The sequence below is a fragment of the Anabrus simplex genome, chromosome 2, assembly GCF_040414725.1.
Source record: "Anabrus simplex isolate iqAnaSimp1 chromosome 2, ASM4041472v1, whole genome shotgun sequence".
Classification (NCBI taxonomy): Eukaryota; Metazoa; Arthropoda; class Insecta; order Orthoptera; family Tettigoniidae; genus Anabrus; species Anabrus simplex.
Window position 1 is genome coordinate 59,557,953 of NC_090266.1, and position 27,515 is coordinate 59,585,467.

A 27,515-nucleotide genomic window follows, 5' to 3' on the forward strand; every position below is an offset into this window, starting at 1 on the left:
ACAAGTTTTATGAAGCATTGAGTGACATCGTGGACTGGGTCAACAGCAAGGATAGGATTGTGCTAATGGGCGATTTCAATGCGAGAGTTGGAAATAGAACTGAAGGATACGAAAGGGGAATTGGTAAATGTGGGGAAGATATGGAAGCTAAAGGGAATGGGAAGTGTTTGCTGGAATTCTGTGCTAGTATGGGTTTAGCAGTTACGAATACATTCTTCAAGTATAAGGCAATTCACTGCTACACATGGGAGGCTAGGGGTACCAGATCCATAATAGACTATATCTTAACAGACTTCGAATTCAGGAAGTCTGTTTTGAATGTACCGGTTTTACGGGGATGTTTCGATGATACAGACCACTGTCTGATCTGTAGTGAACTAAGTATCTCTAGGCCTAGGGTAGAGAAAGTGAAATCTGTCTGCAAACGAATAAGGGTAGAAAATATCCAGGACAAGGAAATTAGACAGAAGTAAATGGATATGAATAGTGAGAAGTTTGGACAGTAGACAGTAAGCAGGTTCAGGATATAGAAAGAGAAAGGGTGGCATACAGGGATGCTGTAGTAGAAACATCAAGGGAATGCCTAGGAACGACTGTGTGTAAAGACGGGGAAAGCGAACATGTTGGTGGAATGATGAAGTGAGAGCAGCTTGTAAATGTAAAAAGAAGGCTTATCAGAAATGGCTTCAAACAAGGGCTGAGGCAGACAGGGAGTTGTACGTGGGTGAAAGAAACAGAGCGAAACAAATAGTTGTTGAATCCAAAAAGAAGTCTTGGGAAGATTTTGGTAATAACCTGGAAAGGCTAGTTCAAGCAGCAGGGAAACCTTTCTGGACAGTAACAAAGAATCTTAGGAAGGGAGGGAAAAAGGAAATGAACAGTGTTTTGAGTAATTCTGGTGAACTTATAACATATCCCAGGGAATCACTGGACAGGTGGAGGGAATATATTGAAAATATTCTCAACGTAAAAGGAAATCTTCATCGTGGTGCCGCGAACAACCAAGCTCATAGGGAGGAAGAAAATTATGTTGGTGAAATTACACTTGAGGAAGTGGAAAGGATGGTAAATAAACTCCAGCAGGAATAGATGAAATTAGACCTGAAATGGTGAAGTATAGTGGGAAGGTAGGGATGAAATGGCTTCATAGAGTAGTAAGATTAGCATGGAGTGTTGGTGAGGTACCTTCAGATTGGACAAAAGCAGTAATTGCACCTATCTATAGACGAGGGTACAGGAAGGATTGCAACAATTATTGAGGTATCTCATTGATTGGTATACCAGGCAAAGTATTCACTGGCATCTGGGAAGGGAGGGTGCGATCAGTCGTTAAGAGGAAATTGGATGAAAACCAGTGCGGTTTCAGACCACAGAGGGGCTGTCAGGATCAGATTTTTAGTATGCATCAGGTAATTGAAAAATGTTATGAGAGGAATAGACAGTTGTGTTTATGTTTCCTAGGTCTAGAGAAAGCATATGACATGGTACCGAGGGAAAAGACGTTCGCCATACTGGGGGAATATGGTATTAAGGGTAGTTTATTGAAATCAATCAAAGGCATTTATGTTGACAATTGGGCTGCAGTGAGAATTGATGGTAGAATGAGTTCTTGGTTCAGGGTACTTACAGGGGTTAGACAAGGCTGTAATATTTCACCTTTGCTATTCGTAGTTTACATGAAACATCTGCTGAGAGGTATAAAATGGCAAGGAGGGATTCAGTTAGGTGGAAATGTAGTAAGCAGTCTGGCATATGCTGACGACTTGATCTTAATGGCAGATTGTGCCGGAAGCCTGCAGTCTAATATCTTGGAACTTGAAAATAGGTGCAATGAGTATCAACAAATTAATTTTAAAACCACCTAATCGGTACTTTATTTTTTGCCTTTCGCAAAATTAAAAATACATTAGCACACACGGAACATGTTTCAACCACTTAGTGGTCATCTTCATCTGTATATAAATAGTTTAGATGAAAACATTTGGGTAGTAAGCACATTAAACCTTAAAACTATGTCCCATAGGATCCTGAAAACTATTGCTCTAGGTGCTCTAAATGAAAGGGGGAGGGGGAGGTTGGTGGGTGAGGTAATATATGTGAATGATACTTAAATTACGATTCATGTCTACAATTGTGTTTAAAAACTTATTTACAAATATGCATATTTAAAATATTTAAAAGCGTCTATGGTGATACACTAGGTGGCCTGAATAAAAAAGTCAATGTGTGTAACAGTCTTCAGGCATTTGTGAGGAGGATACTTGAATTAAAATTTGCGTCTTAAAGCATCTATGGTGAGGAACTTAAAAAAAAAAAAAAAAAACAAACTTGTGCTTTAATAGAAAGTAGTGTATATGTACAGTATATACCAGTCTTTGGGTATATAGTTTGTATTTTATATTGTGTATCTTCCTTAAATGTGGCTCTTTAGGTTATGGTAAAACGCTGTGTTGACTGTTTGACTTGCAAATATTGCTCTTTAGATGGTGGTAAAAGGATGTGTTGACTGTTTGACTTGCAAATATTGCTCTTTAGATGGTGGTAAAAGGATGTGTTGACTGTTTGACTTGCAATAGTCCTGTGGTAGCTTCTCTTTTATATAGAATTGCGGTCTTCTGATTAGGGCAGCTTGCCTCAAAGGCAAATAATAAAGTTTATAATAATATAAGAAATTTATTTTAACTCAACCTATTCAATACAGTACAAGATGTTAAGGTATTAGTTAAACATTGTTAAAATTCGTTGAGGCATGTTTCGCTCCTTCTGTGGGGCATCATCAGTCATATCAAATACCTCAAAATTCTACCAGACGTCTGGTTGGAAATAATAAAAATATGTTACCTGAGTGAATACATTAAAAAACATTTACGATCTTATTAACAAAATACCAAAATTAACTAAAAAATGTTCCACTAGTGAACACGTTGGTGAATTTTCACTCAAAACAAGGCCGTCCTATTGTACAGTATTGACAATAATGGTAGTTAAAGTCTTATTTGGTGCTAAGTTCGAAGACAGTTTAAAATTTTGTTTTTGTACAAATGTTGAGAATGAATGCAGAATACATATAATTGCAATTTACTGTACGTGTATTTTACATTGTAAAGTAATGTGGAAAAAACATTCCAAAATTTGTATTAATATCCATGGAAGAAAAAAATTTTTTTTTTTACTCCGGACCTCAATATTACGGTCCTGGTGCATTCTAATCAGAAATGGCTTCAAGATGTGAAATTTGGTATGTGATTTATGATCAGCTCATGTAAAAATTTCTGCATTACGTCGTAATTCAACTTGAATGTTTATATTGACTAATTATATTTTAGACTCAAACAAAATAGCTCATCGAAGTATCCATGGGCTAATCACCTCCGTTGGACACTCTCTATGAAGACAGAGTGCCTAGTGCATGTAAACAACAGTTTATATTGGATTCAAAAGGAACCATGTTGAAAACAGTAAAAATAATGGCTTGAATGAGGGCGGTTGAAATGTCGTTAAGTCTTCCCAAGTGACTAGTGTTTTTAAGTTTCTCCGTGTGTTTATGTTGTTGAAGTATGGGGTTGCAGTTTTATTGGTTGAATGGGCGACAGTCAAGACGTTGTCCGATGTAATTAATGTTGAGCTGTCTTACGTATGTGAAAATCTGAAAGGAAGGATAAGTCCTTAATTAATTGAGTGAAATGACGGGAAAAGAGAAAGAATGGGTGTGTTGGAGAGTTGAGACTGTGAAGTTAAAAACTTACCTTCAGTGTTGTTGGGCTGTTACCTTATTGCTAAGAGGTTTTTGAAGCACTGGCTGTCACTAACGTCTTGCTCCTCGTATTGTATGTGTGACGTCTTGGTGGAGGGGAGTCTGCCTGAGGAGGCGGGACTGTGGGCCTGTGATTGGCGCATGGGAAGGAGTTGTGTGTATTGGAGGGAGAACAGGGGCGTGATAAGTTGAACGGCTTAGTGGGGGTACTTGAGGAGGTTGTTTTGAGGACGTCAACTAATCTTTTGTCTTTCAGATTTAACTTGTTGAACGAAATTATTAATTGTTCATAAAGAGGGCTTCGGTTGTCTATTGGATCATTTAAGTTTTTATTACTATTGTATTTTTGGTCCAAGAAAATGTACAAATTTTCAAACTCGGTCATGAGTCTGCCTTTATCTAGTCTTTTTAAAATTTGGAGATCTTGTTCGATTGTGGTGAAACTGTGTCTGTGTCCTTCATATGGATGCTCATTGCTGAGTGTTTGTTGTGTTTCTGGGCATTAAAATGTTCTGCATATCTAGTTGTGAAGCTTCTTCCGGTTTGACCGATGTACGAACTATTGCACTCAGCGCATTTCAGTCTGTAAATGCCGGAACCCGAAAATTTATTGTTGTCTGAGTTTATCTTGTGGTTGAAGAATAACTTTCGATTTGAATTTTGGGTCTTAAAGGCTATCTTAATATCATGTTTCCTTAAAGGGGGTAGCGATTTAATGTATGAAGGGATTAGTATAGGTAAAGGTTGGGTACTTTGATTTGTTTTTTTCCATTGGGGAGAGGTTCGTGGTCAATTTCAATTTTACTTTATTGATTATTTTATGTATGATTGAGAGATTGTATCCGCTGAAAATAGCTATTTCTTTTATGGTATTTATTTCTTTTTTCAAGTTGGCGCTTGACATGGTAATTTTTAGCGCTGTGTACACTAAGCTGTGAAATGAGGCTTGTTTGCGTGACTGTGGGTGAAGAGAATTTTGTTTTATGGTTGTGGGAGTGAACAAAGGTTTTCTGTAAATTTGGAAATCAAAATTGTTTAAGGTCCTGGTAATTGTATAATTAGTGAGAAGTTCCAAACAGTGGATAGTAAGCAGGTTCAGGATATAGAAAGAAAATTGGGGGGTGGGGGTGGGGTGGGGGGGTGTGTACAGGGATGCTATAGTGGAAACGGCAAGGGAATGCCTAACGAACGAACTGTGTGTAAAGATGGAAAAACGCAAACATCTTGGTGGAACGATGAAGTGAGAGCAGGTTGTAAACGTAAAAAGGAGGCTTATCAGAAATGGCTCCAGACAGGTGTTGATGCAGACAGGGAATTGTATGTTGATGAAAGAAACGGGGTGAAACGACAGTTGTTGAATCCAAAAAGAAGTCATGGAAAGATTTTGGTAATAACCTGGAAAGGCTAGATCTAGCAGCAGGGAAACCTTTCTGGACAGTAATAAAGATTCTTAGGATGGGAGGGAAAGAGGAAATGAACAGTGTTTTGGGTAATTCATGTGAATTCATAATAGATCCCAGGGAATCACTGGACTGGTGGAGGGAATATATTGAAAATATTCACAACGTAAAAGGAAATCTTCATGCTGGTGTCGCGAACAACGAAGCTTCTGGTGAGGAGGAAAATGATGTTGGTGGAATGGGTGGTTAAAAAAATTCCATTGTCATAAAGCAGCAGGAATAGGTGAATTTATACCTGAAATGGTGAAGTACAGTGGGAAGGCGGAAATGAAATGGCTTCATAGAGTAGTAAGATTAGCATGGAGTGTTGGTAAGGAACCTTCAGATTGGACAAAGGCAGTAATTGCACCTATCTATAAGCAAGGAACGGGAAAGATTGTAACAGCTATCAAGGTATCACATTGATTAGTATACCAGGCAATGTATTCACTGGCATCTTGGAAGGGAGGGTGTGCAATATGCAAACAGTGTTTGGGATCCTCACCAAGAATACCTAATCAAAGAAATAGACAGTGTGCAGAGGAAAGCAGCAAGGTTTGTAACAGGGGATTTCAGGAGAAAGAGTAGTGTATCAGAAATGTTAAAGGAACTAGGGTGGGAAACTTTAAGTAAGAGAAGGGAGAAAACTAGACTTATAGGGTTATATAGAGCCTATACAGGAGAAGCAGCATGGGGAGATATCCGTGAGAGGCTTCAGTTGGAAAATAATTATATCGGCAGGACTGACCACAAATGTAAAATTAGAAGAAATTTTGGTAGAAGCGATTGGGGTAAATTTTCATTCATTGGGAAGGGTGTAAAGGAGTGGAACAGTTTACCAGGGGTAGTGTTTGATCCTTTTCCAAAATCTGTACAGATATTCAAGAAGAGAATAAACAGCAACAGAGAAAATAAATGAAATGTTAGAGGGCATTCGACCAGTGCAGGTTAATGTAAATAAAAAATGTGTGTGAATAAATGAATTCCATCCCCTAGTCTAAGGAGTTTGGACAGCCAAAGTAGGGGACTGCCTGTAGGGGTGAAGTACAGTGGGGACTTCGAGGGCCCTGGGACCGCTACGGTAGCTGTGAAGGCCCTTCAGGAACTCTGAAAAGTGGTAGCAAAAGGGGCTCTGGTTAAGACGCAGCAGGTCGTTATGCTACTTAGGTTCCAGAATGGGTAAAGGAAAAAAGAAAAAAGTAAATAAATGCAATGTAAATTTTAATCTTATACCAGTTGTACAGTATCATTTGAAGTAATTCCACATAAAGTATATCAGTTGACTATATTTGTAAGTAGTGCAGGAGATATTATTAGTAGAATTTTGTAAACGATATAAATTTACTAAGGATGAGCTGTGTGTTTAATAGAAAAAGTTGTTAGCGTAAATTGTATAATATTGTATTATAGGAAAATTTTGTTCTCTTGTTAATTTAATATTTAGCGCTTGACAATAATGTATTTTAGTGTACTATTTGCCACCGAGGTAGGCACCTCATTTGCAAATAAAGAGATTTTGATTTGATTTGATTTGATCAGCGGTTGAGAGGAAGTTGGATTAAAACCAGTGTGGTTTCAGGCCACAGGGGCTGCTAGGCTCAGATTTTCAGTATGCGCCGGGTAATTGAAAAATGCTACGAGTGGAATAGGCAGTTGTTTGTTTCGTAGATCTAGAGAAAGCATATGCCAGGATACTGAGGGAAAAGATGTTCACCATACTGGGGGACTACAGGATTAAGCCTAGATTATTAAAATCAATCAAAGGCATTTATGTTGACAATTGGTCTTCAGTCAGAATTGATGGTAGAATGATTTCTTGGCTCAGGTTACCTACAGGGGTTAGACAAGGCTGTAATCTTTCACCTTTGTTGTTCATAGTTTACATGGATCATCTGCTGAAAGGTATAAAGTGGCAGGGAGAGATTCAGTTCGGTGGAAATGTAGTAAGCAGTCTGGCCTATGCTGACAACTTGGTCTCATTGGCAGATTGTGCCGATAGCTTCTGGTCTAATATCTTGAACTTGAAAATTGGTGCAATGAGTATGGTATGAAAATTATCCTTTCAAAGACTATATTGATATCAGTAGGTAAGAAATTCAATAGAATTGAAAATCAGATTGGTGATACAAAATTGGAGCAGGTTGAACGTTCCAAGTATTTAGGATCTGTGTTCTCCCAGGATGGTAATATAGTGAGATTGAATCAAGCTGCAGTAAAACTAATGAAGTGAGCTTGCAGTTGCGATCAACAGTATTATGTAAGAAGGAAGTCAGCTCCCGGACGAAACTACGTTTTCATTGGTCTGTTTTCAGACCAACTTTGTTTATGGGATCGAAAGCTGGGTGGACTCAGGATATCTTATTCATTAGTTAGAAGTAACAGACATGAAAGTAGCGAGAATGATTGTTCTTACAAACAGGTGGGAACACTGGCAGGAAAGTACTCGGAATGAGGAGAAAAGGTTAAGTTAAGAATGAACTCTATGGATGAAGCTGTACGTATAAACCGGCTTCGGTGGTGGGGTCATATGAGGCGAATGGAGGAAGATAGGTTACCTAGGAGAATAATGGACTGTGTTATGGAGGGTGAGAAAAGTAGAGGGAGACCAAGACGACGATGGTTAAACCTCAATTTCTAACGTTGTAAAGATAAGAGGTATAGAACTAAATGAGGCCACAGCACTAGTTGCAAATAAGATTGTGTCACAGAGGCTTGCAGACTGAATGCTGAAAGGCATAATGGTCTATAATGATGTATGTATGTATATATTCTTCTTTCTTTCATGGGGCCTCTAAAAATTAGTTCCTAATTAGCGTCGACCTCTAAAATCGTTGGCTACTATGTTTTTCCTTCATTTCCACCTAGATGTACCTGCTCTCATCACAGTGCTGCAGGTTGTTCTTATTGGGTCTTCTTGGAATTTTTTCCTCTCTCTTCACCTGGTAGTCCTAGAGTGGAGAGTCTGATTCTACCCAGCGCCTCACATTCAAAAAGTATGTGTTCAGCTGATTCCTCTGCTTCATTGCATTTCCTACATATGTTTTATTACTCCAATTCTCTGTAGATGGCAGTGTCCTGTCAACAGTCCTACTACCCATCTTATATTTTCTCTGCTGAGTTTCAACATTTCTTTAGAGTGCCTCTGTTTGGTCCTTTTATCAGTTTCTTTGCAAGTCTGCATCCTGGAGTATTTTTCCCATTTTCCATTTGTTTCTTTTGTACCCATTTTCCTATGTAGTGTAGGGCTTGTCCATAGGAAATCATGCATACAGGTTCTGGGCCTACAAAATGTGTCTCTGCCCCTTTCCTGGCCAGTTTATCTGCCTTTTCATTTCCTTCTATACCTGCATGCCCTGGTACCCATATTATTTTGACAATGTTGTACTTTGAGAGCTTCGGGAGAAGTGAGTGGCAAAACCAGGCAATTCTGTATATTATCCGGACTGATTCTAGTGCCTTAATGGCCGCTTGGCTGTCCGTAAAAATGAAAATGTTCTTATTCCTATAGTTCATTTTCAGATTTTCTTCAAGACTTCTTTTTATATTATCTGGGTCTCCAACAGTTTTTCAAAGTTGTACTTTGGTATCATATGATCAGAAGGCATGTGTAGAACTTCCTCTGTTATTACTCTGTTAATTTTACAGTGCCCTAGATTGGGTCTTTGTGCATTCCAGCACTTTGATTGTGCCAATCTATATGAACTCATTGTAGCGTGTCCTTTTATGAAATTGCGTAGTGGTGGGAGGTCTAGTAAGGTATTCAAGGATTCTGTCGGCGTTCTCATAGCCCCAGTTACGGCTATGCATGCCATTCTCTGTAGGCTATCCAATCTACTGCAGACTTTACCTTGGTGTACTTTCTGCCACCAGATCATTGTGTATATCCACATTACCATTGATGGTTTTAGGCTCCATGTCTTTCCAACGGGTCTTTTGCATGCATACAGCAAGTTCTTGGCCCAGATTATGTTCCTTTCTATATGTGGATTCCAGGTTAGATTTTTATCTAACACTACACCCAGGTGCAATGCCTGTTCTTCCATATATATATAATCTTGTGCAAATGGCTTCAGCGATCTCTTTCCCTCTAATTTTCTCCTTCTTGTAAAAGGGACCAGAGTTATCTTGTTCGGGTTGACTGATAGTTGTTCTACCAAGCTCGATAGCTGCAGTCGCTAAAGTGCGGCCAGTATCCAGTATTTGGGAGATAGTAGATTCGAACCCCACTGTCGGCAGCCCTGAAGATGGTTTTCCGTGATTTCCCATTTTCACAACAGGCAAATGCTGGGGCTGTACCTTAATTAAGGCCATGGCTGATTCCTTCCCAGTCCTAGCCCTTTCCTGTCCCATCATCGCCATAAGACATATCTGTGTCGGTGCGACGTGAAGCCAATAGCAAAAAAAAAAAGTAGTTCTTCCCGACACCAGTTCTCCACAAGGTTGAGTGATCTTTGCATGGGGTCCTGAATAACGCTCATCACCTTACCTCGTACCACAATCACTAGGTCTATGTATGTATTAGTAATAAAATGGCACATGTCATAAAAAATGACCTGTCAGTTTTAAATCTTTGTGATATTTAGCAGGGTTAGTAACTGACATTGTTAAGATAGTGCCTTACTGTTATTTGGTTATTTCCTTAAAATCCTAGGCAGGATTTTAGGGCCAAAACCTGGTATCGCCAACTGGTTCTGTGCTGAACTATTTGGTTTAAATCTCTCCAACCATAACCTATCTGTAGACTCCCCCTCTTCCGACAATTTTCTCCATGTCCTTTTAGGTCTTCCTGATCTCTGTTCGTGTGGATTGCACTGTAGGGCTTGTTTGGTGATGACATAATCAGATCTTCACAATGTATGTCCATTCCACTGACATTTCCTTCTATTAATCTGCTGGTCGATCAGTAATTGACATGACCTTATCCTGAGTGTGTATACAATCTAACTGTTCTGTAGTCTGGCATGTACAGTAATTCTGCCTGGCATATTATATTGATATATCCGGATTTGAATTGGGACTCGTTATAGTGCAGCGTTATAATCATCCACTGTCTTCTTTGTTGGGATTCACGTGGATTATTGTTTTGACATGTACTGTATGCTTTCTTCTGTGTTCGTTGTGCAGCTGCCTATTTTCTTGTGTGTTAAATATCAACAATGGTTTGAACTATGCCATAATCAGAAAAATCCAAGCACAACACATTGTTGTTAACCAGAAAGTGGGATATCCTTAAGAAGCTGGATGAAGGTGAGAAACAGAATGATTCAGTGAACCAATATAGTGTTGGACGTTGTACAATCTACAATATTTAAAAAAAACCCAGGTGCATATCAAGACTTTACAAAAGTGCAAATGGAACAGGTAAGACAGACCCAAAAGTTGAGGAAGCACCAAAAGGTTGCTTTCTTCAGGAATGCAGCCAGAGTGCACCCATTGATGGAGATGTCCTTAAGGAAAAAGTTAAGTTCTTCAAACAAATTTCAGGCAAAGATGATTTTCATGGTTCATGTTTGTGGGTTACTGTAGTCACGTCCTAGTTCGTGAACCATGGGCAACAGCTAAGTGGCCTAGTAAGTGCTCCTGAGAGTCGGGATACCAGTTGCTATGGAATGGGAGTGGGCATCTCGGACATATTCTGAGTCCTGGCCCTCCTTGTGCTCAGGCGGCTAGGACTATACAATCCATCGGTGGTCCATAACCCGTTAGAGGAGAGATACTTACTTGGACTATGTGCAAGTAGGGTAGCATCCTGCTTCATAAATTTACCGAGCTCAGAACATTTTAAGCAAGCCTCGGACCTATGGGAGTAATGGAATCCCACTCCCATTTGACAGGCAAGGGACTCCTTGGAAACAACTTGGCGAACGAATTGGAATTCGATGGGGAGCTATCAATATTAATGGGGCTTATGGAAGAAAGAAGGTAGAACTGGCTGAGTCAGCAATGAGGATGCATCTGGATGTGCTAGGAGTAAGTGATATTCGGGTAAGGGGAATAACGAGGAAGAGATAGGAGATTATAAAGTGTACTTGACGGGTGTTAGAAAGGGAAGGGAAGTGTCTGGGGTAGGGCTCTTTTTTTCAGGAATACCATTACACGTAACATAGTTTCTGTTAGGCACGTTAATGAGCGAATGATGTGGGTAGATTTGTCAGTTGGAGGAATTAGGACAAGAATTGTGTCCGTGTATTCACCATGTGAGGGTGCAGATGAGGATGAAGTTAACAAGTTTTATGAAGCATTGAGTGACATCGTGGTCAGGGTCAACAGCAAGGATAGAATTGTGCTAATGGGCGATTTCAATGTGAGAGTTGGGAATAGAACTGCAGGATACGAAAGGGTGATTGGTAAATGTGGGGAAGATACGGAAGCTAATGGGAATGGGAAGCGTTTGCTGGACTTCTGTGCTAGTATGGGTTTAGCTGTTACGAATACATTGTTCAAGCATAAGGCTATTCACCACTACATGTGGGAGGCTAGGGGTACCAGATCCATAATAGACTATATCTTAACAGACTTCGAATTCAGAAAATCTGATAGGAATGTACGAGTTTTCCAGGGCTTTTTCGATGATACAGACCACTGTCTGATCTGTAGTGAACTAAGTATCTCTAGGCCTAGGGTAGAGAAAGTGAAATCTGTCTGCAAACGAATAAGGGTAGAAAATCTGCAGGACGAGGAAATTAGACAGAAGTACATGGATATGATTAGTGAGAAGTTTCGAACAGTAGACAGTAAGCAGGTTCAGGATATAGAAAGTGAATGGGTGGCTTACAGGGATGCTGTAGTAGAAATAGCAAGGGAATGCCTAGGAACAACTGTGTGTAAAGATGGGAAAAGGCGAACAGCTTGGTGGAATGATGAAGTGAGAACAGCTTGTAAACGTAAAAAGAAGGCTTATCAGAAATGGCTCCAAACAAGGGCCGAGGCAGACAGGGTTTTGTATGTAGATGAAAGAAACAGAGCGAAGCAAATAGTTGTTGAATCCAAAAATAAGTCAGGGGAAGATTTTGGTAACAACATGGAAAGGCTAGGTCAAGCAGCAGGGAAACCTTTCTGGACAGTCATAAAGAATCTTAGGAAGGGAGGGAAAAAGGAAATGAACAGTGTTTTGAGTAATTCTGGTGAACTCATAATAGATCCCAGGGAATCACTGGAGAGGTGGAGGGAATATTTTGAACATCTTCTCAATGTAAAAGGAAATCATCCTGGTGGTGTTGTGAACAGCCAAGCTCATGGGGAGGAGGAAAATGATGTTGGTGAAATTATGCTTGAGGAAGTGGAAAGGATGGTAAATAAACTCCATTGTCATAAGGCAGCAGGAATAGATGAAATTTGACCTGAAAAGTAGAAGTATAGTGGGAAGGCAGGGATGAAATGGCTTCATAGAGTAGTAAAATTGCATGGAGTGTTTGTAAGGTACCTTCAGATTGTCAAAAGCAGTAATTGCACCTATTTATAAGCTCGGGAAAAGGAAGGATTGCAACAACTATCGAGGTATCTCATTGATTAGTATACCAGACAAAGTATTCACTGGCATCTTGGAAGGGAGGGTGCGATGAGTCGTTGAGAGGAAGTTGGATGAAAACCAGTATGGTTTCAGACCACTGAGAGGCTGTCAGGATCAGATTTTCAGTATGCGCCAGGTAATTGAAAAATGCCACGAGAGGAATAGGCAGTTGTGTTTATGTTTCGTAGATCTAGAGAAAGCATATGACAGGGTACTGAGGGAAAAGATGTTCGCCATACTGGGGGACTATGGAATTAAAGGTAGATTATTAAAAGCAATCAAAGGTATTTATGTTGACAATTGGGCTTCAGTGAGAATTGATGGTAGAATGAGTTCTTGGTTCAGGGTACTTACAGGAGTTAGACAAGGCTGTAATATTTCACCTTTGCTGTTCGTAGTTTACATGGATCATCTGTTGAAAGGTATAAAATGGTAGGGAGAGATTCAGTTAGGTGGAAATGTAGTAAGCAGTCTGGCCTATGCTGACGACTTGGTCTTAATGGCAGATTGTGCCGAAAGCCTGCAGTCTAATATCTTGGAACTTGAAAATAGGTGCAATGAGTAGAAAATTAGCCTCTCGAAGACTAAATTGATGTCAGTAGGTAAGAAATTCAACAGAATTGAATGTGAGATTGGTTTATTTATTTATTCGTATCAGAAGCATACATTTTGCATAGCATAATGGTACTTAATGACATATATATCAAATAGTGTCTGCCCAGAATTTTGCCAAATCACGGGCATTAGGTGTTGCAGCCATCAAGTCCTCTATTGTGCAACTTAAAGGACACTTACTACAGTTCATGAAATGGGCTGTGGTTTGGTCTTCACCGCATTCGCATTGCCTGGATGTGCCAGGAAAGCCCCACTTTTACCATATTGGTTCTTGATCTACCAACCCCAGTGCGAAGCCTGTTCAACGATTTCCACGTAGACCAATGTTCCTTGTGTCCTGGGGGGAGATGTTCAGTTCGTAGCATCCAATCAGCAAGTTGAGGATTTCTAGTTCTCCATAATCTCAACCTTGTGGATTGAGCAGATTAGTTTAAATCTTCGGTTGTATTCAGGAAACTCCTCCTAGACCTCAATCTTCGGTGGGCAGGTTCATATCCATTCAATGGGTGTGCACATGAGGTAAGTGCTTTAGTTCTATTCATGGATGCAACTTCTCTTCTTATATCTGGTGGGGCGATTCCAGCCAAACAGTAGATTCTATCTCGTGGAGTTGGTCTCAAGCAGCCAGTAATGAGTCGACATGTTTCATTTAGAGAAATGTCAACTTGTTTAGCATGACTTGATCTGTACCAAACGGGGCAAGCGTACTCTGCAGCGGAGTAACACAGAGCCAGGGCTGTAGTTCTCAGCGTCTTTGGATGTGTACCCCAGTTGGTTCCAGACAACTTGCGAAGGATGTTGTTTCTAGCCGACACTTTCTGCTTGATGTTCATGCAGTGTTGTTTGTAGGTGAGAGCACGATCCAGTGTTACACCTAGATATTTAGGTGTTGGGCAGTGATCTAGTTGAGTATCTTCCCATACTACCTGCAATTTCCTTGACGCCTGTCTGTTGTTTAAATGGAAGGCACATACCTGAGTTTTAGATGGGTTAGGCTTCAATTGATTTCCTCTGTAGTAGTAGGATAGTTCAGAAAGAGCCTCTGATAACTTTTCTTCTACAACCTCAAAGCAGTTTGCTTGAGTAGCAATAGCTCGATCATCCGCATATATGAAGCTTCTGGTGCCAACTGGAAGAGGTTGGTCATTCGTATAGATATTAAAGAGCATAGGGGCGAGAACACTGCCTTGTGGCAGACCATTCTTTTTTTTCCTCCATCGACTTTTCTGATCCTGAAATTCAACAAAGAACCTACGATTTTGGAGAAGATTGCAAATTACTTGAGATTGGTGATACAAAGCTAGAACAGGTTGATAATTTCAAGTATTTAGGTTGTGTGTTCTCCCAGGATGGTAATATAGTAAGTGAGATTGAATCAATGTGTCGTAAAGCTAATGCAGTGAGCTCACAGTTGCGATCAACAGTATTCTGTAAGAAGGAAGTCAGCTCCCAGATGAAACTATCTTTACATCGGTCTGTTTTCAGACCAACTTTGCTTTACGGGAGCGAAAGCTGGGTGGACTCAGGATATCTTATTCATAAGTTAGAAGTAACAGACATGAAAGTAGCAAGAATGATTGCTGGTACAAACAGGTGGGAACAATGGCAGGAGGGTACTCGGAATGAGGAGATAAAGGCTCATTTACGAATGAACTCTATGGATGAAGCTGTACGCATAAACCGGCTTCGGTGGTGGGGTCATGTGAGGCGAATGGAGGAGGATAGGTTACCTAGGAGAATAATGGACTCTGCTATGGAGGGTAAGAGGACTAGAGGTAGACCAAGACGACGATGGTTAGACTCGGTTTCTAACGATTTAAAGATATGAGGTATAGAACTAAATGAGGCCACAACACTATTTGCAAATCGAGGATTGTGGCGACGTTTAGTAAATTCACAGAGGCTTGTAGACTGAACGCTGAAAGGCATAAAATTCTATAATGATAATTTATGTAATGTATGTATGATGATTTTCATGCTAATCATGGATAGCTGGGGAAGTTAGAAACACTGATTTATCCTCTTTGAATATATCCAGTATTTTTTTCTTTTTTCAATAAAACTAGAAGTTACAGTCTATGAAATTCCTATAATCCAGCACTTTCAAGTACTGGGAGGACTGGATTACTGAGGTTCTGTAGCGGGCATTCAGAACTTACTATGCCACTGTGTGATGAAATTTTGTGATTCAGTAATCTGTAGACCCTGAAAATCCTTTGGATGTTCCTAGGTTCAGTGTCATTCAGTGGTACTTTGAATTAGTATGTATTTTTGTGGATAATTAAATCTTGAATTACCACAAGGTAATTAGAACTAGCGTAGTTAACTAGAGAAAGTTTTACATTGTGTTTCTAATGCAAGAGCCAGAATTGATTTTTTCCATTGGGTGATTGAGTGACTGATAAGGCAAGGAGTTGTGGAATTAGTTTTCACAATTTTTTCATTGATATATATTGTATATAGAGGTATATCAGGAATAGAAGCTATGTGAACAACACTTGCAGTTATGGTGGTGAGGAAGTACAACTAGACAACCATTCTCACATCACTTGCCTACACTTGTTCTTAATAGTTCTGGAAAGGAACAGTCAAGTGCAAGTCATATATGGAAAGACAGGAAAATCAAAAGGAACGCTGCCGGGCTGAATAGCTCAGATGGGAGGCGCTGGCCTTCTGACCTCAAATTGGCAGGTTCGATCCTGACTCAGACCAATGGTATTTAAAGGTGCTCAGATATGTCAACCTTGCGTCGCTAGATTTACTGGCACGTAAAAGAACTCCCGCGGGATTATTGTCAGGCACCCAGGCATCCCTGAAAACAGTAAAAGTGTAGACATGATATAGGCTTTTGGGCTTATGCCGTGTCAAGAAAACTAAATTCAAACCTCATTCGTTGAGAAGACTTTTTCCTGAACAATCAAGATTTTCTTCTGATGGCGCAGAGCAAAGTTCTCTGCAGAACGTAAAGAATTTCACCTTATTTTCTTGACACAGCATAAGCCCAAAAGCCTATATCATGTCTATAAGTATGGGCCATGAAAGCATCAATGGCAACGTAAAAGTGTAATTAGTGGGGTGTAAAAACAATATAATATTATTATTGTTATTATTATTATTATTATTATTATTATTATTATTATTATTATTATTATTATTATTATTGTTGTTGTTGTTGTTGTTGTTATCATCATCATCATAATCATCCTCAAAATAAAATGAATACAATGGCAGGTCAGTGTGGGAAGCGTGAGAAAGAAAGAGACCAAAGGACAAGAACAGTCTCTACATCTTCTTCAATACTGGATGTAGAAGAACTGGAATTGATGAGGGAAGAGCCTAGTTATTTGAAGACGGCAGTGTATGAAGATGTTGAAATTGTAATGTTGTGCTTTCTTTCTATTTCTCAGTCTTTCCACGCTGAGTCATTGTATTGCAACACGAAAGGTCTCTGCATCCGCCATTTTGTCACAGGTCATCACTAGGAACAACAGAGCCTGGACTGTACAAGGAGTGACATCACTGCGTGGAGCCTTGCCATTTGCCACACATCGAGCTAATTGAGAGCGAGCTGATGCTGCCGTTACTGTCATTGGGCGCTATGCTGCTGGAGGTCTTGAACGTTGCAGAAAATATAAGATCTGTTGAACCGAGACCCTTCCGTCACCAGAGGCTTCCTCAGGCTTCTGGTTCCTGATGTGTCTCGAAGGGCCACCCAGGTATATAAGATAGGCGAGACTTGCCAGTGGGGTCTAGTTGAGTGCAGTTAGTCTGAGTGAGTGTCACTGTGGACAGCCTGAATTTGGGGAGGCAGTCTCTGGAGTGTTCTGTCCGTGGAACTGAAGGTTCCTTCTGTGCGTCTGTCGTTGTGAAGTTGAGTCTCATAGCCCGGCTGCTGTGAATGAGTGTCATTTCTTTGGAGCAGCGTGGAAGAGATCACTGGGTATCGGCATGGGACAGTGAACAAAGTTCTACTGGAGTACGGACAGTATACATCGTACCGAACTGTGAGACTGTTGTGTGTGGGCTGCGAACTGAGGACTGTGATAGTACATATGAGATGGTTTGGCATAACAGCAGGCTTCATAGCCTGAGCCACGCCATATTAAAAAAGTCAATAAATAAATAAATAAATAAAAATAAATAACTGTGGGACTGTGTTAGACTGTAAGTGTTAATGAACGAAGACTGCGTGTGAATTAGTGTGAATGAATACTGAGAACCGAGAGAGAGCATGTAAACTGTGTAATTACGAATCCTTTACTGTGCCATGTAGGTTGTGGTCTTGCTATGCCTAAGTGGTTAGATAATAAATTTTAAAGTGAAGCACTACCAATGTTAATCTTCATTTATCTATCCCACCAACATGTAACATTATTTTTCCTATATGTTTTCCTTTTGATGTTCCTGTCTTTCCATAAGAGACTTCATTTGCATTTGTTTGTTCCTTTTCATGACTTATATTGACGTTCGCCTCTGTATTTTAACGCCTAGTGTTATTACCAGCCGCCTTTGGGGCCCGGGTTCGATTCCCGGTACTGCCAGAAATTAAAAACGGGCAGGAGGGCTGGTATGTAGTTGAAATGGTATATGCAGCTCACTTCCATTTGGGTGTGCCTGAAAAGAGCTGAACCACCTCGGAATGAGGACATGAGCTTACTTACTTACTTACTTACTTACTTATATTGACCTGTTGGTTCTTTTTCCCCTTTTGTGTTTGTCCTGTGTCTCTTACCACCTGTATTCATCTTTTTTTTTTTTTGTCTCTTCTCTTTTCCTACATTTATCTGCCTTTTTTTCCTACTTCTTCCACATCACAACCAAAGATCTGTCGAGATGGCTCCTCAATGAATTATGAAGCTAGGAAGCAGCATCAAGTTCGTCAGATGCTGAGAAGAAATGGATTCAAGTATTGGGATTGATGTGGAAAGAGTCATTTTATTTATATTTATGAAGATGTGGAGATTGTCTTTGTCCTTTTTTGTTTTCTTTCTATTTCTCCCTGCTCCCACACTGACCTGCCATTGTTTTTGTTACCTGTTGTGTGTTAGTTTCAATATTCCTGTCTTCCTATATATAACTTGTTCTTATTGGGCAAGTGGCTGTGCAGTTTGGGTCACAAAGCTATCAGCTTGTATTCAGGAGATAGTGGGTTCAAACTCCACTATCGGCAGCCCTGAAGATGGTTTCCTGTTGTTTCCATTTTCACACCAGGCAAATACTGGGGCTGTACCTTAAGACCATGGTCGCTTCCTTCCCACTCCTAGCCCTTTCCTATCCTATCGTCGCCATGAGACCTATCTGTGTTGGTGCGACAAAGCAGATTGTAAAAAAAGAAAAAAAAGTAACCTTGTTCTTAATTGTAAGTAATTGACTGGTGTATTTAAGTTATTGCTACTGCTGTGATTGAATCGTGTATTTTCTTATGTTTTCTGTTATTAATACAATGTTTTCTTTTCCAGGTATTTTTTATTATTTTCTTAATCTTATGTTAGTTTCAACAGACTGAAAAACCATAGTAACTATGCCGAAATGGAAAAGGAATGGCTTCCACTTTAACAAAAATAAAACTTATAAATGATGTACTGTTTCTGTTTATCATGTCTTCGTTAGTGATTGGCAGTTTTTTCTGCACACTGCATTATGCTAATTACATTTATGCATACACAGATTTATTTAGAACTTCTTAATCTTTCAATATTGTATCATGTATAAGACGAACAGCAGAGAAGAAACACAGGTTAGAAAATTGTGAACATCTCACATGTGGACATCCTATTTGTCAGGTAAATTGTAAACCATTTTAAAATTATTTCACTTTTGTAATAGTCTTTTAATTGTGTTGTAGATGTATTCCACTGGACATGCTTGAACCAGTATGCTCGTGATCTGCCACCCACGACTGCACCAGCAGGTTATTTGTGTCCTTCCTGCAAGGTTGGAATCTTCCCTGTACCAAACCTAGTATCACCTGTGGCTGATGTTTTGCGAGAGAAGCTTGCTGGTGTTAACTGGGCTAGAGCAGGCCTTGGCCTTCCGTTGGTAGGTTTGGAATCAGGAAAATATCCTTTCAAATGAAACAGGGATGTTAATATATATCTCTCAGTTCAGTACTTTTTAATAGATGATTGTGAGCTACCACTGTTATAATACAGTTGTTGCGTGGTTGTTTTCACTGCATGTGAGTTACTAATTTATCCTAGGTTTTTTACTTGCATTTTTTCATTCACATGCTTCAGACATGTACATGCTATCCTTCTTACATGTTGTTCAAAACTCACAGATTATTTTCTAAAATCTTGTTGTTTCAGTTTAAATCTGTGGCTTGCTGTCACTGGAGTAGTAGGACTAGGCTAGTCTCCTAAGCGTGCTGGTTTCTCTCAGTGATATCGATATATCAGTTAGCATTAGCCAGAAACTTTTAACATGATGATTGTGTACCTCCACGTGACCACTGGGATTCTATTCACTTCCCTTAGTGCGCGTGCAGATATGCATTCGTCCACTCTGCCACTTGGCTGAAGCGGAAGGGAGTAGGTTTAGTTTCCTGGTCCTCTCTGCTAGATGTAGTTCCATATGCACCGGCTTTCTGCCGTAATAATTTTCAATAGCCCATGCCTGTGTGTTTCACACTGTGCAATGAAAATGCAAAGGGGCACACTACGAGAATCTAGTCCAGTGACGGCCAGGAATGTCGCACCTGTGCAGCACACTGTTATGCTGTGCGATGATCTGGCCTCATGCTTGCACATTACGTTACTACCCCTCCGGAAATGCTCCTCCCAGCGTGACCGACTCAACTAGCCATTCGGGAGGGGAATACTACTCTCCCTCCCCACCAATTAACAACGCTACGACACCTCAGCCATCTAGTCGTAGCAGTGATCCTTTCTGAGTCCGAAAATTTCATACCGCACATTATTTTATTATTATATTATTTTCTCGTGGTTTATGCATCATATACAATAAACAAATACAAATCCATACGATATGTTATTTGAGTAAACCTGTGACAATTTAAGAAGATATCACATACAAAATACTATTGTATCTTATTAATGCTTTGTCCTGCCTCTGTGGATCAGCGGTAGAGTGTCGGCCTCCGGATCCCAAGATAGCGGGTTCAAACCCGGCAGAGGTAGTCGGATTTTTGAAGGGCGGAAAAAAGTCCATTCGACACTCCATGTCGTACGATGTCGGCATGTAAAAGATCTCTGGTGACACATTTGGTGTTTACCCGACAAAATTCATTAAATCTCAGCCATAGACGCCCAAGAGAGTTTTGGTTTACTCGGTCTGCCATCTTGTGGGGGCCTAGAGTAAAACGGAACGTCGAAATTGACGAGCAGACAGCCAGATGGCGTCAAATTGAAATGTCTGCACACGGTAGCTGAGGCCATACGATTATTATTATTATTATTATTATTATTATTATTATTATTATTATTATTATTATTATTACTATTATTATTATTATTAACGCTTTGTCGCTATTTTCAGCGCTATATTGTAACTAGCTCTTAATGCCGGTGTGTCAAGATCATTTTCCTGAAAGTAAGAGAGGAGAACACTATTGAACATACTGCGATTGTGAGCCACAGAAGATTGGATGTTAAAATATGTTTTCAAAGCCCTAAGCCTTGCTTCACGTTCTTCGCCTACTAATGTGTCATATTCTTTGTGGACAGCATTATAGTGACGCTCGACAGTAAATTTTCGGTTTCCATTGATAGTCCGATGGCATTATAAGCCTTAGAATTGTTTCCATTGGGCGTGAAAAAGAACTGCAATTCCTACTCCGTGTTAATGGGTGGTAAATTTTTAATAATGCTATTTGCTTTACGTCCCACTAACTACTCTTTTACCGTTTTTGGAGACACCGAGGTGCCGGAATTTAGTCCCTCAGGAGTTTTTTTATGTGCCAGTAAATCTACCGACAGTGCAACAGCACTTCCAATGAACCGCCATCCTGAACCGTGTATGCTATGTTCCCTAGCCATCAAACTTATACAATACACCTGGCCAACTCTACGATCAGTGCTCCCCACCACATTATGTGTCTTTCTCCCCGAGAGCAGACGTGCCTACCAAGCTCTTCACACGTGTGAAGTCAGTGTGCGGTAACTGTACACACTGTGAACTGTGCAGCGTTTGGGCACCGCTGATCTAGTCCCTTGCCTCATACGTCATCAGCCGCGGGGAATGGGGCTCCTATACTCGGACACATAATCCAGCCACACTTGCCAACAGTCAAAATGTTGTATTTTGGATCGTCTGTTAAATATTTCCTTCGGGGCCTTGAATTTTCAGGATAAGCTTGACATTATAGTACAACCTCAAGAATTATCTTATAGAAGTCCACCTTTTCAATACAATTTGTGATTTATCAGAAATCGAAACCGATGTTACATAATGGAATAACGGCACATGTTTTGCCTTAATATATTAGGCATATTCAACCGTGTTATCTTAATACTAACATTAAAATGGTTAAATAGTCCTTAGGCTGTGCTTATAACGCTATATAAAATGACCTGTGGTATTGAAAGAACTATCACAATAACACACAACATTTACATAAAATGAACACTAAGGTGCACTTGACATTTGTGTTATTGTCTTAAAACTTCATTTGGATAAAATAATGCTTTTGTTGATAGTCTTTGACAGTTAATATTTATAAAAACTCAGGTACACTTGTAAATATATTTTACAAACTTATAACTTCATTGGAATAAAAAATGCTACTGTTGATCATGCTTGTAACTGTAGCATTTTAAATTACGTGATTGTGCTGTCATAGTAGCTGGGCATTATTGACATACGTCGTGAAGATGGAGCAGCTGTATGTGGATGGAGTAGAAGAGGGGACTTCGAGAGAAGGTTCTTTCTGTGACTAGATATATTTAAAAAAAAAAAAAAAAGAGAGAGTTCTGTTACGGCGAGAGGATAGTCTGAAACGTAAAAAGAAAGAAAAATACCTTAGTTGTTAGGCTCTAGGCCAAAATAGGAGGGGGGAATATGATGGAGGACTAAGAATTGACTTTAAACTTGCCCGCTCACAGGGAGGGAACTACGGTGGTGGGGTGAGGCCTATCGGTGGACGAGGTTGATGATAGAGAGGGGTTGTCTGTCATTTGAGAAGAATTCTGACAAGACTTTAATTTGTTTAGAAAATGTGGAAGAGGTCTGTATAGGGGGCTTCGTACCTCAGTGTGATAGCGTTGAAGTTGCGGTCACGGTTGCTAAGGCGATCGATGTGAGTATAGATATTTTTGTACTCGTTCATTAACTTTAATTTCTTTAAAATACAGTAAAACCTCATTACTTCAAAGTCATAGGGACGCAAAAATTGGACTTCGAGTTACTTGATTTCGAATTAACCGCCAACTCTTAATTCAGAAATGCCAACCCTTGCTGCATCAAAAGATATTCTAAGACCTGTACTGCATGCAATTAACCTTGATTCAAAGTTTAAACCTTTGAAATGTCATGGAAAAACACGATTTCCAAAATGTATCCAACAAGGTGCGTTTACAGTATTCAAATTCACAATACAGTATTCACTTGGATAACTCACTGACAAACATAACCTCACGCAACAAAAGAAAACAAAAGCATGATTCATAGACGAGGAGAAATCTAAGATGGCTCCCCTGAGCAAGTCCTTTATTCATTGGATTACTGAACATTTTGTGACTAGACAATAATCCTTGTGTCCAACTACACCCCCCAGGAAGAAGAAGAAGGATTACTGAACTGAATGCATTTTGGATGTCCTGTACTTGCACGGAAAGTGCCCAACACCCTTAAAACATAGTGGCTTATCGAACTTCCCTATAACGAGGGAAGAAATCTCTCGCTCCCGTGTGCATTGCAACACAGTGCATGACCCCCCCTTGTACGATTTCCCCGGCTGGCACTTCCCTCCTATAAAAACTGTAAGTCTGTTTGGGCTTGGCATTAAAAAAAAATTGCAGTTTCATCAGCATTGACAATATTCGGTGCGTATGAATTGATTGTATGATCCACGCTTTTTCGCCAACTGTCGGCATCGCCGGTGTTCGCGGATTTTGCTTTTCCGCACACTGCCTGCTAAGTGATATTATGGTGTTCCTTAAAACGCTGAATACAAAAGAATTACTGTTTTACTCAAACTTAGCAAATATGAAGCACACTGTAGACACACCGAAGTGAGTGAAAATACTGAAATCTACCCCGGCATGTTCCGGAAGACGTGTTCTATCATGACGCGGATAAATTTTGAATTTAAGGTACTCTGAAAAAACAACTATTTTTTAAATATAAAGGCAGTTTGAATTAAAAGTCTGAATTTCGGTAATGGGACCGGCATTATTCTTTGAATTACGAATTATCTGTATTTTGAATTAAACAATTTAAATAATATGCAAGACCATACCTCATGTTTCCAGGAATGAGAGCTTCTTTGAATTAGACGTGATTTTGAACTAACCGATTTCAAATTATCGAGGATCTACTATAGTTGAAACCTGTTCTGTAGTAGTATAAGTATGGCCTGCTTCTCTTGTGGATGCTCATTGCCAAAAATCTTTTGTGTTTGTTAGCATTGAAGTGCTCTCAGTACCTTGTGGTAAAGCTTCTTCCGGTCTGTCCGACATAGGAAACTTGGCACTGAGAACAAGTGAGCTTATACATCTCTGATCCAGAAAATCCATCTTTTACGGGGTTGACAGTGTTATTATTTAAGAATAGACTCTCGTTTGTGTTATCAGGTAGTAAATGAAGCCCTAAAATCTTATTTTGCAATTTTAACTTCCAACATTATAGTACAAGGTAGGCCTATTCCAAATATTAGTATAAGTATGCAATGAAGACTTGTTCGTCATTCTCCAAAATGGTTAACTGCATGCCAATCTAAACAATAAATTATTTTGCTTGCCTTGTGTTCTTTTCAAAATAGATGAGTATGGAATAGAATTGGTTTCTCAGATATCAGTAAGTTTTTTAAAGGAATCTTGATCTGTCATGAAAAGTCTGTCTCATTTATTTTCAATAACGAGATGGAAACCTTTCATTAATGTTGTAACCAAGGTTGAAGTTTACAGAACACAACTTTATTTGCTTCACTTTATAATATTTACACAAATAACTGAAATTTATTTTGAAGCAAAAAGGAATATTGAATCTTGAGAAAAGTCTGTCTTTATACAATATGTACAGGTTTGCAGTCTTTATATACACTTCTATCTTGAAAAGATAGTCTTTGTGAATTGACACGTTGATAGTCGAGAACTATCTGGCACACTAACATAAATGTTCATGAGAGTCTTTGTTTGTTGAAGTGCCTGAATTCCTAAAAAGCAAGTTCAATTGATTGAAGAAATTCCACCTAGCGAAACTAAGGGAGCTTGCATAAGTTAGGGAATGAAAATGGCTTGTAAAAGAATTACGGAACATAGGCAGCGGAAACAGGTAAGGGAGCGGTGACCAGAGGTGAAACCTCGTACTGCCAGAAATTCAGTCCACCTGGTCGAAGCACATTTTCAAGAGGAGTAGCCTCCGTGCTCGACGTAGGGTGTATTCTGGAGCTGGACACCGGGGCAAGTGGGCAAGTGAGCAGGCCGGGAGCTCCTATTTATAGTACACTCGATGGTCAGGCACGCGCACTGAGAGCTGCGCGTCGAAGCTAGCAGAATGATACACAGGCGCGCGTGCTGCTGGCTGGCGGAGCGATAAGGGAGCGCCGGACATACAACAATTAAATCAAGAATTGACTTTACAATACAGGAGAGATGTTTCAAAACATAATGCCAAAGTTGATTCCAACTGAGAAATAATGAAATGATTAATGGATGTAACTTGCCTATTAGCAAAACAAGAGCTGTCTTCCATAGGTCACTAGGAGCACAAGGAATCTCTTAATCGGGGAAACTGTTGAGTTCCTGCAATTACTATCAAAGTATGATATGAAATTGGACACACCTTTACAGACTGCTATAGTATATATAGCCACGTCAAATTGAACCTAATATGACATTATTGAAATTGTCAGTGATGTAATTCTAGACACAATAAAACAAGAAATAAAAGATGCACCTTTTGTTGCAATAATATGTGACAAAACTGCAGATGTTGACAAAATTATTACAACTTTCCACTGTGATTCATTATGTAAAGCTTGTAGCTCAGGGGTATGATGGAGCGCCAACATTTTCTGGCCACTTACATGGTCTGCAGACACTGGTGAAGAAAAGATGCCCAAATCAGTTTTCATATATTGGGGAACACATCGGTTTAACTTAATCGTGTCAGTTATTTCTTTTCTTTACAAAATTAATTATATGCATTTTAAGACAATGAATGTTATTCTATCATTTTTTTCTCATTCCTTAAGCATATGCATGCATTGAAGTCATCGGAAGTAAAGAAGTGGCTACAGTGGCTACAACATGGTAGAACTGCAACTTCAGGATTGTGAATACAGTACAAAAATAAAAATTGATAAGTAGCCTACAGTATTTATTCATAACCTACATGCACTACAATGATACACTGATTCATAATCTACATGAACTACAATGAAACAGATATCAGTACACAGCACTGCAATACATTTAACTGTTTTCAGCTATTTAAAATAGTCTCTAATTGTTGTTTGCTTCTGATTGTCTCTCAAAAGTCCATTAATGAATCTTTCATATTCATAATGTTTTCGGAAGTCCACTGACCTACGCTGAACACCTCGTCGCAAGATATCTAGTGCCTGCCGCATTTCAGCATTCGTTGGTGTTCGGGAAGTTTCAGCAACGTCGTCATCAACAGTATCGCTGTCTTCTGCTACGTGTTATTCACCTCTCATATCTAATTCTGCGGAAGTAACTGCCTCACATATGTTGTCTTCTGTCTGTTTCGCATCACTAATGACGCCCTCACCAGTGTTCATCCATTCCTGAAATTCATCTTCCGTTAAGCCCGTTGGACAAAGTTCAACATTCTCCTCTACTTCAGGTAACTCTCTTAAAAATCCCCCATGCCGGAAACAGTTCCGTATTGTATGTACCGGTACCAAGACATTATCCCATGACATGGCTAGAAGATGCAGGGCATCGGGAAGTCTGGTTGTTTTGGCAAGGGCATTGGCACTAGTTTCATGTGAGTCCTCTGTCTTCTAAGCTTCTTGTGCGCATTTCATGGCAATAATACACTTTCATGTTGCGAATGATTCCTTGAAAGCATGGTTGAATTAATGAGGTCGTATTCGCTGTTAAGAAAACCACGATGTTCTTGAGCTCACAATTCACAATGTGTGCTGCACAGTCGTCAACCAGCAGCACTATTTTACCGTCCAGCCTATTATCCCACTTAAGTAGCCATTCATTGAAAATCAGGGCAGTCATTCATGCATTAGTGTTGGAATGATAGTCCACTGGAAACTTACTTATGGCTGTAAAGAAATGTGGGTTTTTACTTTTCCCAATCACTAGCAGTCTTTTCTTTTCAACAGACATACTCGCATAACATAAAACTGTTACTCATTCCTTGGAGGTTTTACAGCCTTTAGCACTTTCATTTTTGAACAAGTGTGTGTGTGTTCAGGCAAGGCGCGATAATACAGTGCAGTCTCATTAGCATTTTACACACATTTGGGAGGGAATTCAGAAGCAATTTTAGGCCACTCCTCTTCTATCCACCTCTCAGCAGTGACAGAATGAGCGCCCTTCTGCTTACCATGCATTTGTTTGTACACTATATTTTCTCGTTTCTTCCAACGGTGAAACCATCCTTCGATTGCCACGAAATTATTTTTCCCAATCTTTTTTGCTAGTTCTTCGTCCTTTTGCCGCATCAAAGGACCATTAACACGAGCATCTTTCGCAAGAACATTCGAGAACCAAAGCTTTAGAGCTGATTCAACTTGACCGTCTTTTCGACCATGATTTCGCTTACAATTGAAGTTTGTTTTCTTTTGACCGAGCTCGATAGCTGCATTTTATTATTTATAAATTTCATTTTCCGTATTGACAGATTCAAAGTATAGATAAGAAATGTGTTTTTCCACCATTCAATACACAATTTATTTTAATAGATTAAACTAGTACCGGTTTCGGCTCTTTAACGGCCATCATCAGCTAGTACATGATTTGTTTTAGCCATTAGACAATTCACAAGTTGTTATTGTATTAGGCATCCGGATGTCTAATGGGGGATGGAAATGTAT

At 39.6% G+C, this 27,515-nt stretch overlaps 1 protein-coding gene across 1 annotated transcript in view; it reads left to right on the forward strand.

Annotated features, from left to right (window-relative positions):
• LOC136863869 (zinc finger protein-like 1 homolog) overlaps positions 1-27,515 on the forward strand; it is a 180,248-nt gene that overhangs the window by 57,989 nt on the left and 94,744 nt on the right. The window contains exon 3 of the mRNA XM_067140228.2: positions 19,164-19,357. Within this exon, the coding sequence (XP_066996329.2) occupies positions 19,164-19,357 (194 nt within the window). The remainder of the gene's footprint in view (positions 1-19,163; positions 19,358-27,515) is intronic.